A 13947-nucleotide genomic window follows, 5' to 3' on the forward strand; every position below is an offset into this window, starting at 1 on the left:
TGAGCCTGCATGCTATTGAGTCACATTATATTTATTTGTTTAAATTGTTGTGACAATGCAAACAGTAAAGTTGCTGTAATTTAGTTTATGTAAAGTAGGATAACATGATACATTCAGATTAATATTAAATTTAAGAAATGTTACTGGGAAATTTAGGAAATGGTTATGAAAATGCCTTTCTCAAAAAGTCTCAATATATTAAAATATTTTCAAAATGTCTTCGAAGTCACCTAGGCATTTTTATAAAAAATATACCTATATTGATTAGGCTCCCAGGATCATGGAAACTTATCTATGCTAGGAGGAATATGAAGGATTTAGAACGATAGGCCTCAGCTTTATTATTTTTAATATTAAATGGGATACTGACCTTCCTCCTTCACAAAAACTACCAGACATTTAATTGAGTCCAGTACGAGGTTAAATCAGAACATACAATCAAAGAATGAAGCTTTCCCCCTCAGTTAAATACCCACTACTGAATTAATCATTTAACCAATTGTTGAATTGCACCACCTTTGTGCCAGAGGGAATGAAGGCACAGATGAAAGGAAGCTCAGACTATGAAGACTGAGTCTTGGGGGCGAGGGGAGGGCTTCAGAGGCTCTACAATTTCTTTGAGTCCCATGCTCAGGTTTTTCCCAGGATCTGGCCTCTTGATCCTCTTAGTCACTTGGGACACTGCCTCCAAGTTACAGTGGCACTTTACTAACTTTTATTACCTATTCCTTTTTTGGAAGTGGGTTACTATCCCTTATCTTTATGATCTCTGCCTACCAGGCCTATAGCATTTTTTTAAGAAGGTTAAAAAACAAAAACAAAACAAAAAAACAGACACCTTCCCAATCTTCTCAGAGAGTAAATTCTTTCCTGACCCCTAAAGATAATCTGATTAGGCCCATAGGAAGCCTGGAAACCCAGGTGTGATAATGACATCATCTATATGGTGGAGTGGATGAGACAACTTTCAGTAGCAAGAAAAGGCTGCTGCATGCCCAAGAATGCTTAAACACATAAGGGAGGAGGGTTTGCTGGATGCCGACAGCTCCCACACGCCATCTGAATTGGCCAGTGGATGGGCAGGGGATCTGCCTCCTCAGCACAAGCTCCTACCCCACCTATGTTTCCCATTTGCATTTTCAGCGAGGGAGAGGTTAGAGAAGGGGGGCCGTGGTGCCCAAGGGCATGCCTTCTGATCAGTATTCTGAGAAGGAAGTCCTGACACTTGGATCAAATAAATGTGTCTTCTACCAAGGGGAGAGGGGGCATTCTTAGTCTCTAAACCTGCAACAAGCACCATTTGTAAGATTTTGTGTTATGTGTCCTTAACTACTCCTGCATTTCTGCAGTATCTATAACAATTTGTTGCCAGTCTTTATTGAGAGCTTGGGGGGAGGTCTCTGGGACCTACCATAGTCAATATAGAACAGTTGAAACTTTAATAAAATGGTGGTGTTAAATATTTTTGAAGGGATTATTCAAGTTGATGATTTTCTAAAATTCAAAATGTTTACAAATGAGTGAATTTGATTAATCACTCAGAATGTCAAACCTGTATACTGAAATAATGCAATAAACAGCCCAGAATTTTACAAAACAACAGAAAATATTTAAATTTTTATAGGAGGAGCTGGTAGGGACCCCTGTAGTTACGATATCTAACATTCTTTATTATAGGGTATTTCTGTGACTTCGTTTTGTTTTAATGAGGTCTCATGCCTCCATTGTTTGCAGCAGGTATTTGATATTTGGCAGGGGGAAGCCCTGGGGCTAAGGAAATACCATATTTGTCCCCATGAAATTCAGCTGAACTTTGGTCGGCAGGTATGTCTGGGTCTGTGTGTGAATACACACGTAGCTATTGGGCCCATCAGCCCAAGTTGCATTGAATTAGTATCCTAAGGAACAGTGGCACAATTTGTGTTTTCACCTTTACAGTTCCATGATCCTTGGGTTGGCCACGGCCATATTGACTCTGTGTGTAACTTAAAGCAGTTTACTCTATTTTGCAGCCGTTGATGCCCCTAAAGTGCGTTTCTGCCTTCAAAGATTACTGAAATGTATTGACACTGTGCCCACACCCTCTTTTATTGCCCTATATCTCCTGTGCCAGTGTCTGTGGGTTTCCTGGTTTGATAAGCCAGCACTGCATAACTATTTTGCAAAGAGAATAGAGTGGGGCCAAGAATTTGGACCAATATCAGTTTGTGTCCTTTTTATGGATAATTTAATTTATGACAATAAATTACTGCAGATTGTGATGATGGGAAAGAGGAAATTATTTGCCATAACTGAAATTTTACATTTATAGTTTAGATTGCAAACTTTTGGGGGCAGCGAATGTCACTTTGTACAGTGCCTCGCACAATGGGGCCCATAATATACCATAATATAAATATTAAATTATGTTTAAATCTAACTTTTGAATTAGATAGTATGTAGTACAGTTACATATTTTATGTCCTTTCAGAAGGGTCCATTAAGAGTTCAGGATAATGAGTTCTTTTAAACACTTTGCTGATGTTCATCTGGGTATGCATTGCTTGAAATTCAAACTTATTTGGAACATAGCAGCAAAAGTATTGGGGTAGGGGATCAACAGTTAAATGATTAATTGTAGCATTCACTTGAACAACCAGCGAGGTAAGGTTCCATGTTTTAAAGTGATCCATGTTAATATTTAGGCTTATATAACCTACCAGGACCTGTGGTTTTGTTTTTGTTGTTTCTTCTCTGTTAAGTTTTCTTTTTTACACTTTTGACATTTTTAGAGCGCCCTCTACACTACACAGAGAATGTGTTGGAACAAGTTCTTCACTGGAGTTCATTACCTGAGCCTGGCTCTGCATATCTTGTAATAAAGAAGTTTCTAACAGCAGATGCAGTAAAACTCTACAATGGTATGTACTATTATCTTTTGAAAAATTAGACATTTTATATCAAAGTACCAACATGTTATAAACTTCTTAACTGTTTCAATGATTGTTCTGTGTGTGTAAAGTACCACTGAAATATCTGAGAGAGTCTCTGGTAATACACAGTATAAAAATCAGAGCTCTACCAATGGTTCCACTGAATTTCTCTAAACAAGTGGGTGTATGGGTGTTCTTTTTTCCCCAAACTGTAAAATCCACTGTTTGAGTATATGAAAACATCCAAGGAAAACTCTATGGCAGCAGTTCAGAAACTGTGGTCTGCATACCTCTGTTGGCTCACAGAGCACTGCTAGATAGTCCATGTGTTGCTTGCTGATAACTGTAGCGCAGTTAAGGTCTATCCAGATTTTTCATTGCCCAGTCAAGGCCTAACCAGATGTTTCTGGTGATATTTCTGACCAATAAAAACAACATAGAGCCACCTACCTTGGGCAATGTCCTTTTGGTGTAAAATCATTGACTGTGTATCCTGATTATACCAAAATGGAGCACTAGAGCAAATATAGGACAACAGAACCAACCTGCAAAAGAGAGTAGGGAAGTGGAAGTCACAGGTAGGAAGAGAAAATTAGATCTGACAACCAGGGAGTAAACATAGCCCAGATGTAAAATGAGATGTGATGTAGCAGTTGCAGCCACAGCTATCTCATGTATTAAGTTAATTTTTACTATAGCTGTTTCAGGGAAAATGGGGGATTGGAAGGTGGATTCGTGATGGGAATTTCTATGTTGCATGTTTTACAACAAAAAAAATTGAAAACCAGTACATTATGAATTCAAGTTGTATGAGAGTGGTGTTTGTGGCAATCAAACCTAGTGCTAATTTTTTTTTTCTGATAGACTTGATGAAATATTAAAACTACCTATCAACATATCCATGTAAATATTCTTTTCTTTTGTGTCATTTCCAGTTATACAAATACATTAATCTTTTGTCTATCTGCCTTAGTGATGGAGCTTCCTTCCAAAAAGAATCAAGGATAACAAGAAAAGGTCAGATACATATTGTCCTTAAGGTGGCAAACTTTTCTTGTCATCCTTGGTTCTTTTTGGAAGGAAGCTCCCCACTAAGAACATGTTGTCCACTACTTTAGCTAATTTTATTCTTCAGTTCCACCATCCATGAGAGTAAATAATTTATATAGTTGCTGGAGAGGAGGAAGTTAGCTGGGCCCAGGCCTGGTTGACAGTTCAGAATATGAAGACAAAGACCTTTATCCCCAGTTAGTGTTTGATGCGTAGTCAGTTAAGTGAATGAAGCGTGAGAAGAAGGTGCTTTCATCTGCCTTTGTTGGTCATCAGGTGAACCACTGTGTCCCTTATCTAATGGAATTTCTTCAGTGTCTGAGGGTTCATTTCCAAATATGGGTCATTGCAGTAATTTAACCCAGAGGTTGCAATTACTTCAGAAGAACTATCCTTATTTTTTATTTATTCTGACACCTTTTTGTGTGTGCTACTCTAACACCAACAAACCCCGGTCGTCAGTGGGCAGAATCAAACCTGGGACTTCTGGAGCTAAATGCATGAGTCTCTACTGCATGAGCAAATAGCCCTGTGGCTATTAGCTAAGGCTGAAGCAGACTCATTAATCTCTAAGTGGTCTCAGTGCCACTAAATGGGACAGACCTCTGCACCCAGGTGGTGTGTGGGTTATATAACTCCTCTTTGCTCATCTCTGTATGTTCAATTGGAATGGATCTCCATTATCTGATAGGGTAGTTTGCCTCAGAGCTATGCATTTTGACTTGGGCCAGATACATTGGTTTTATGGCTACAATGCTTGTTGGTTCAGGTCTTCATTTTATTTTAATGCTGCATATTGATTTAATGGTACTATATTTAGATGCCTACTAAATACAGTACCTCAATTAATTTAGCACCTTGTAAATTAATTGAGGCTATTCAAAGTAGTTTAGATGTTAAAGTAATAAAAGTGTATTTAAGAAGCAGATTTAGTGAGTGCTCTTGTTTGATTTGGATTCAGAATATTTCTGCAATATTGCAAATTGTAGTCTTAATCATGGCAATATTATCACAGCTAAATAATCTCTTGCATTGCTGCTGGATTTGTTCTTGAATTTAGGATTGCCATTTTAAGAAGCTTTTCCATTGTGAATACATCTTAGTGACTAAAACCCTGAGGTTGTTTTTTTCTCTCTCTCTCTCTCCTTAATTGTATCTTGCAGCAACCAACTTGTAAATACTACTTATGTGGAATGTACTTGGTGATAGATTTGGGGTAGCTAGATATTCAGTTTACTTTGTCTCTGTCTGAACAAATGTCTTTCAAATCAATCACAATGACTACTAACTCCAGCATTACTGCTACATTCATTACATCCGATACACCTTAACAGTGGGATCTAAAAAGGAAATAATGAAAGTAAATCAAACGTGATTTAATGTTAGTTTGTTACCAGCACAACAGTCGTCATTTCAGAAATACTCACTTTTTGCTGTTCATTGTAAAAACTGAAAAATGCTAAGGAATATTTTTATGGTTTTCTTGCTTTGTCTTAATAATGAAGCAGAGTCAATGATACAAGCAAAATCAACTGTTACTAGGTTTTATTTTAATAAAAGTAAAGAAGTTAAGCAGTAGGATGTTAAAAATAAACACTGCTTTAAAGAAGTTTCATTTTGCAAGAATTTTAATAAGTCATATTGTAATCCTTAATTTTTCCCAGAAACATTAACAATAAAAGCAGTAGTGAGACGATGACATTTCTCTTTAAATGTTAACTGCCATAAAACAAATAGTAATTAAAATATCAGCAAATAAAAAGGTATATATTTTCACTTAATAAATTGAAGGGGTTTAAAGCTTCTTAAATGTGGAACGTGTGTTGATGTTTATGCATTGTAGCCATTTACACACATAACACTTCTGTTTCTAATCTTATGTGTAAATCCATGCATACTATCATAAACAGACAGTTAAGGGTTAAGAAGTTCATATAGCCTAGCTGACACTTGACCAGAGAAACCAATGCAGGGACAAGACATTTTCAAAGAAGGAGGAGGGAAATCAGTCTTTTGTCTATTCAGAAAAGTTTTGTGCCAAGAGTGAAGAATCCAGGAATCAGCCATCTAACATTTCTTAAAAGTAGTAAGTGTTTAGATAAGGAATATATTAAAATATGTTTATTTTCTTTTGTGACTTCGTTTTTGCATAGAGGGAGAATCAATTTGGGTGTCTTTGTGTAACTAAGGTTTTTGCCCAGAGGGACATCCTCTGTGTTTTGAATCTGTTGTTTGAGAGAGTAGCTTGCATGCTAATCTCACAGAGGTATTCCTTTCACCCTTTTTCTTTAATCAGAAGTTGTCTTTTAAGAACTTGATTGATTTTTCCTTGTTTTAAGATCCAAGGGTTATTTGGATCTGGGCTCACCGGGAATTGGTGGGAGGTGAATCAATCTCAATCCTGCCAGGAAAAGGGGGATAAAGACTGGGGCAATATTTGGACGGAAGACAGAGTTTCCAAATGACTCTCCCATAAATATTTGTTTAAACTATTTTGTGGTGGCAGCTACTATGCTGGTAAATAAGCTTAGGGGTTATCTCATGCAGGTCCCCACATCTGTACCCTAAAGTTGAGAGTGGGGGGTGACACAGTGACATATACATATTGGTAAATTACAAAAACAAATTTTGGGAGCCCAGGTAATGGTTCTGATTCATCCCCCAATGTCTCTTTGCAGGGAAGAGAGGAATATATGATTAGACCAGCAAGGGAAAGCCACTCTGTGAATCCTGAGAGGAGTGCAGAAGGGAGGGGCTGGCTTGGCTTCTCTGTGCCTTTCCTACCAAGAATGTACAGGGAGATTGTTGCTGGGCAGGGAAGGAGGAGATAACTGGTGGGATCCTATTAGCCTGGAGGAGGAAGGAGAGACCTTATGTCTTTGCAGATTAAGGTACCATTCATGTGTACTTTCATTAATGGTTATGGATTCGATCCTGCAATTATGCTGAAGGGTGAGGAGCAACCCTAACTATTTGATATTTGTTATAAGGCCATTTATTTGTGTTGGGCCCAAATAAATGCCAGGTATTTTCAGTGGACATATGTCTTCTTTTCTCTCTCTCTCTCCTTCTTCTCTCCTTACAGTTAACAAAGTTGAAGGCTTCACTTTATTACTGAATATGTTTTATTTTCTGGTGTGTCCTGATCAAGCACCCATTGTTTCATCCTCATCTGGCTCCAATTTCTTTCAACCACTTTGTACTCAAGGAGGGATTCCATTTTTTTATTTGGAGTTTCTGTACTGTGTGCCTTATTTTTGGCATTTGTAGCAGTGATGTTCCTAGCAAAGCTCAGACCTTCTAATTGGCTCTGTTATTTGCCCTTAATGCTGTAGCTTGGCTAAACTTCATTTCCATTTCTTTGGCAATTGGTTATAACTGGTATGATGAAACTTTGATTTACCATCAGCACTAAATGATATGGACAGGGGAGTATAAATAATCATTCTAAAATGATGAGAACTTAAGTCAATTTAGTTCCCTTTAAAAAGCCAACAAAAATAGCATACTTGTACATCTTCAAAGAGTTTCCCTAATGTGAGTGTGATTCAAAGCAGAGAAGGTTCCCTACTTCTTCTAGCAAAGAGTATAGTAATGAATCCTACACTTATACATTGAAAATTAGTTGGGACTAAAAATAAAGAGGAGAGTGGAAAGCAGCATATGGAGAAATCATGTGAGTGGCCTCTTCACCCCTAGGCATCATTAAACAGGGGAAAATATACAGCCACTGGTTCTGTAGAACAAAAATAAAATGGAGAGTGGGCTTAGTATCTTTTCCGAAATAACCAAACCTGGGGAATTTTAGTTATTAACTGAGACAAGTCCTTTGGGAGCAGAACTCAGAATTTGGATCCATTGTGCAGAGTTACCACCAACAGCAAACATACAAAGGGCTTGTCAATGGAGTGCAGTCCAGATCAGTAAAAGAGTGTCACTGCTGTAATCTTGGGTGTCTCATGATGCTTTGCTGCTATAGCTGCCAACCTGGCTCTCTCGTAAACAGCCTACCAGCATACAGGTCACATCCTGAGTGTCTGTATAGTGACAACCCTGGTCCAGTAGCTCTGACCCCAGCAGCTTGCCAGCAACACGCCAGTCACACTCAGGCTTCCAGAATCCTTGGTTACTATTAACAGAGTGACCACAACACACTCCGAGTCCCAGATTTTCCCCAAAAAAGTGTATTCTGCAAAGGTCAGCCTTCGACTGGACAGGTGGGTTGTTAAGATTCCTTGCCCCCATGCAGTTTCTTAATTTAACTACAGTTAACAAACAGTTAATTTTGAACACTGCACTGGATTGCATTAAAAATCAAATGTGTATTAACAAAACAAGGTAGGATTTTAAGTAAATTAAATTATAAGGGATAAAGTTAGAAATGGTTACAAGCAAATTAAAGTGAAAACAAGCCAAGCTAGATTACGTTTGAGTTTTAGAAGCATCATTTATATTGGCTTTTCTCATTTACAGTCTTCCAGAAAGATAGTTACTGACCCTTTCTTTGGTCGGAGAGGGCCAGAGGTGCTAATGCTCTGTCTTCTTACATGAAAGAGAGAACTGGGATTTTCTGCCCCTTTTATATTCCAGTGAATCTTTGAAGTGGATTTTTCTGAAGGTTACTTCTCAAGCAAAATTTTTCCAAAAAGTGAGGAAGGTGACATGGAGTCTGGTGATGAAGGATGTTCCATGTTCTTCCTTTCCCTACTTGTGTTTGCTAAAATATAAATTGTTGTTTTCTGCCATGTCCTCCCCCTGCTTTATCGAGAATCCTGTTTATCACTTACATGTAAATATGTATGTGTATATATATGAGGTACCATTTGAAAACCAATAAATTGTTAGCAATGGTACCTCTCAAGGCAGATTTTGTATAAAGATTATTACAGTGGCATGTAGGGTCTGAATACCCAGATGTTTTTCATCACAGGGATTCAAAAAACTATTCCATGACAAGGCCATCTCCAGTGTTTTTGACGCCCCAAGCAGCGCAAAAAAAAAAAAAAAAAAAAAAAGTTGCGATCACGATCGGTGGCTGCTCCACCACGCCACTTTCTTCTTTGGCAGCAGGTCCTTCCCTCCAAGAGGGACCAAGAGACCCGCCGCTGAAGAGCCCGACGTGCCACCCTTTCCCCTTGGCCGCCCTAAGCACCTGCTTGCTCAGCTGTTACCTGGAGCCGACCCTGTTCCGTGACTCTCTCAGATGCCTTTTTTGGCATCTATAAAACTAAAATTAATTTCAGCTCAGAGTGTTTGGCACCCAAGTTATTCATAAGATTCTTTTTGATGTTCCTTTTTTGCTGAGCTCTCTCTGTTTATGGTATATTAGACTCAGGGAGAGGGTTTTTTAGCCATGTCACCAAAAGTTTGCACTACCAAAGAGAGGAGTGAGGTTTTTATGTACAGCATTTTTTATATGTAATAGAAATTCATAGTATTGAAAGATCCAGGAAATTACTTATCAAAAGCTGCTTGATACATTTGAAAGAGGTTAATTTAAGTTATGTTTATTAATATGTGCCAAAATCATTTGATATGGAAGCTTTATCATTTAATTTTCCTTCTTTGTGATGACTACCTCCTTTAAATCTTGTTTGCTGATTGGGCCATTCAGGATTTTCATTTGTTCAGACTATAAAAACAGAAGCAAATATCTGTATAATGTCCTCAGATTTTTATACATGGAACCCACTGGAGATTTTAATTGTGGCTATAGTAATGTCTTTGGTGACCATTAGTTTTTCCTTCTCTGTTAGCATGTGTAATAAATTTAGACAGCAGAAGGATGAGGTCTGTAACAAGAGATGATCCAGGTCTTTCAAGTGGCAAGAAGGAAAACCAAGTGTGTGTGTTAAGTATTGTTATTTTATTTTATTTTTTTAGGATGAGATAATCAGTAAGGCTGACTTGTATTTAATAAATCTTTATTTCTTCCTCTAAAATGAGAATTTTCCATATTAAGACAAAAGCTAAAATTATTTTTGGTTTAATTTCAGCATCAGACACCCAATTAGTAGCAGGCAAAGAATATAGAAAATAGTCAGTTTGAAGATAAATTATGTGGTACAGAATTGAAGCAATTTCCCCTAAGATTTGGATAAAAAGCTCCATATGTCAATCAGTTGATAGAACTGAGAGAAAGATTTTGACAGGTTTGTTATGGCGAGAGGGTTAATGATTTTAAAACAAGTGGTTTGATCAGTTTAAAGACTAACTTCAGAACAGAGAAATAATCCTGATTATTATGATTTATTGTTTGTATTACTTTAGCACCTAGGAGCAATAGTCGTGGACTAGGACCTCATTGTTTTAGATCCTGTACAAACACAGAACAAAAAGATGATCCCTGCCCCAAGGAGCTTACAATATAAGTATAAGGGAAGAGACAATAGGTGGATACAGGCAGAAAGGGAGTACAATATTGTCTGATTGTTTCCTTGGATTGGTGATAGGCAGCAGTCACAGCAGACTAGCGATCTAGTATCTGTCTACTTTTTGTGGTTAAGTTATGATCATGAAACAGTTGTGATAATTAATTTAAATCCTCTTGCTGTAGAGGGAGTTGGGTATCCTCTATATTCAAAGATTTAGATAATGATGTCGAGAGTACACTTATAAAGTTTGTAGACAATTACAAACTGGGAGGAGTTGCAAATGGTTTGGAGGATAGGATTAAAATTCAAAATGATCTGGTCAAACTGATCTGAAGTAAATAAGATGAAATTCAATAAGGATAAAGGCAAAGTACTCCACTTAAGAAGGAGCAATCAGTTGCACACACACAAAATTGGAAATGACTGTTTAGGAAGGAGTACTGGGGAAAGGGATCTGGCTGTCATAGTAAGCAAGACACAAGAAGTAATTTCTTCCACTCTACCCTGTGCTGATTAGGCCTCAACTGGAGTATTGAGTCCAGTTCTAGTGCCACATTTCAGAAAAATTGGAGAAAGTCCAGAAAAGAGCAACAAAAATGATTAAAGGTCTAGAAAATATGATCTATGAGGGAAGATTGGGGTCAAAAAATGGGTTTGTTTAGTCTGGAGAAGAGAAGACTGAAGGAGGAAATAAGTTTTCAAGTACATAAAAGGTTATTACAAGGAGAAGAAGAAAAATTGTTCTTTTTGACCTCTGAGGACAGGACAAGAAGCAATGGGCTTAAATTGCAGCAAGGGCAGTTTAGATTGGACAGTAGGAAAAGCTTCCTAACTATCAAGGTGAGTAAGCACTGGAATAAATTGCCTAGGGAGGTTGTGGAATCTCCATCACTGGAGATTTTAAAGAGCAGGTTAGATAGTCACCTCCTGCCTTAAGTGCAAGGACAGGACTAGATGACCTCTTGAGGTCCCTTCGGTCCCTGTGATTCTATTATTATTTATATAAATTGACTTTAATTTCTCTCAATTTGACTGATGGGTTGAGGGATTAAGTTAAATTGGTGATCCAGTGTTATGAATTATAATGTAATAATTGTCAATTCCATTTGGATGGAGAGTGAGATCTGATTGCTGTTTATTTCTGGTCCAGTAGGGCCGGTCTCATATTCACCGCCCAAGCACTACGGCGGCAACGCGGGGCGCTCTGCAGCTCGCCGTCCCGTCCTTCCGGGACTCTCCGCAGCGTCGCGAGGGATCCGATGGGTCCCAGCGACTCCAGTGGACTCCCACAGGCGGCCTGCCGATGCGTCACCGGAGCCACGGGACCAGACCCTCCACAGTACGACCCGTGGGAGCTCACCTGAGCCGCCTCCCGCCCTTCGGCACCGCAGAGTTGCCCCCTGGCGCATGCCGCCCCAGAGTCACGTGCTTGCGCTCTGTGGTTCTGGAGCCGGCCTGGTATCCAGGCAATCTGTTTCAACAACCAGAATGCCATTGAAAAGGGACTCTGATGGCTCAATTGCCACTGCTGACTGGGTCATTAAAAGTCGATCGTGGATTTTGGATCGGGAGTAAGGCAGGCTCTCTGCCTGCCGAGTCTGTGTGGCTTCCAAAACAGCTGCCAGGCTCTGCAGCCTGTAGAACGCATGGGCACTCCACGAGGCTATCACGTTGCCCCCGCCCGAAGACCCGCTCCCATTGCCATACACGCAATCTGTGGGCTAGAGAGACGCAGGAGCTCCCCGGCCACCCACATCGAGGGGGCTCAGAGACCTGAACTGCTTCGAGCTCAGCCCGAGGACTCAGCCCGGATCTTTCCCACACCCAAACTCCCTCCCAATCCTGCCCCAACCAATCCCAAAACCACTTACCCAAGAACCATCCTGCACTCCAAACACGTATCCCTGGCACACCCCAGAGCCCTACTCCCCAGACAAGCCGCATCCCCTCCAACTCCAAACCTCTTGCCCCAGCCGGACCCCCTCTTGCCTCAAACCACTTCATCCCTGCCCAACCCAGAACCTCACCCTCAACTGAGCCTCATGCCCCCCCGCCCATCACACACACCATGAATCTCTGTCCCAGCCGCAGTCCTCTCCTCATCCTGAACCCTCATTTCTGGCCCCACCAAAGCCTGCACCCCAGCCAAGTCCAGATCCTGAACCCTTCTATACTCATACTGACCCATGAAGTTGATCGGAGGTTCACATAAGCCTGAACCATCCATATGGACCACATTACGCGTGTGTGTGTGGTTGTGTGTGTGCTGTCAGCAATTAAAAATATAATACCATTTATTTAAATCTTTTTGGATGTTCTATGTTTTCAAATATATTGATTTCATTATGGCACAGACCAACGTGTAAATGCTCACTTATTTTGATTAAAACCTTGCACTGTAAAAAAAACTTCACTACTCATGAATTCCGTAATGCACCTTTTATCATGAAGTTCAACTTACAAATGTAGAATTATATAAAAGAATAACTGCACTAAGACTAAAAACAATCTAAAACTTTAAGAGCCTACAATTCCACTCAGTCTTACTACTTGTTCAGCAATGCCAACAAACAGCATTCAGTGTGAGGAGGACAGGGAGAGGGAACGTAACACATGATTTGTGCAGGAGGAAGGGGCGTGGGAGGACTGGGGTAACAATGGGAAGAGCCCACAATAACTTGTAAGCAGCGAGGTAGGAGTGTCTTTGCTGCTGCCTTCTGGAAGGTTGTTCTGTAGCTGGCTTGCCAGCTCGCCTCCTTACTATGGGGGTGGTGGTGGGCTCCATTCAGCTGAGTGAGCCTTGTTTGGCAGCAGTGGATTTACTTCAGGGATACTTGTATTCTGTGTTGTAACTTGACAGTCAGTATCTTTGAAAATATAGGAAAACATCTACAAATTATTAAATACAAGGCTTTCTATTATTGTTTAACAGCATGATTAATCGTGATAATTTTTAATCAATTGCCCTAGCATATGTGTGTGTATCTGATAGATGTGGCGTCTGTGTGTGTGGTGGTGGTATACTATGTATGTATGTGTATAAAAATTAGACAGGTAATATGAAGTCGTTTGAAGGTTTACTTACGGAAATCAATTTTCTTCATTTATAATATATGGTATGAATTTTAAGGAACCCTAAAAACAGGGCAAAGAAACGTAAAGAAAAGAACAGCATTGAAAACGTATAGTACGAGCACTTGCTGCAACATAATACAAACAAGAGCAAAAATGAGAATTACATTTTTCTGCATTCCCCATCTTATTCCCCATATATAATATACAGCACTGATGTTATGTATTAAGATTGTATATTTCTTTCCTAACAGTCCACCTAAGTACCCATTAGCTTCGTTACCAACCATTCCAGTTTTTTAGTATCGTTTTAAATGATTGGCTAGTATGCAAACTGACTCATTTAATGTAAAAATAGTCTTATAACGCAGTGAGTATTGAGAGACAAATATCACTATGAAAGCTCCTTGATATATTACATAAAGTAGACATTTCTTTGTCAATGATGAGTTCTAAAAGTAATGCAAATTAAGAAAAATTATAGAATTGGGGATTACGGGAAGTTGAAGAAATGTACATTGTCAGGTATCTCTATATAT

At 39.3% G+C, this 13947-nt stretch overlaps 1 protein-coding gene across 1 annotated transcript in view; it reads left to right on the plus strand.

Annotated features, from left to right (window-relative positions):
- Window positions 1-13947, plus strand: part of ARAP2 (ArfGAP with RhoGAP domain, ankyrin repeat and PH domain 2) — a 238272-nt gene that overhangs the window by 192929 nt on the left and 31396 nt on the right. Inside the window, exon 27 of the mRNA XM_075066537.1 lies at window positions 2772-2900. Within this exon, the coding sequence (XP_074922638.1) occupies window positions 2772-2900 (129 nt within the window). The remainder of the gene's footprint in view (window positions 1-2771; window positions 2901-13947) is intronic.

This window comes from Chelonoidis abingdonii, chromosome 5, assembly GCF_003597395.2.
Source record: "Chelonoidis abingdonii isolate Lonesome George chromosome 5, CheloAbing_2.0, whole genome shotgun sequence".
NCBI lineage: Eukaryota > Metazoa > Chordata > Testudines > Testudinidae > Chelonoidis > Chelonoidis abingdonii.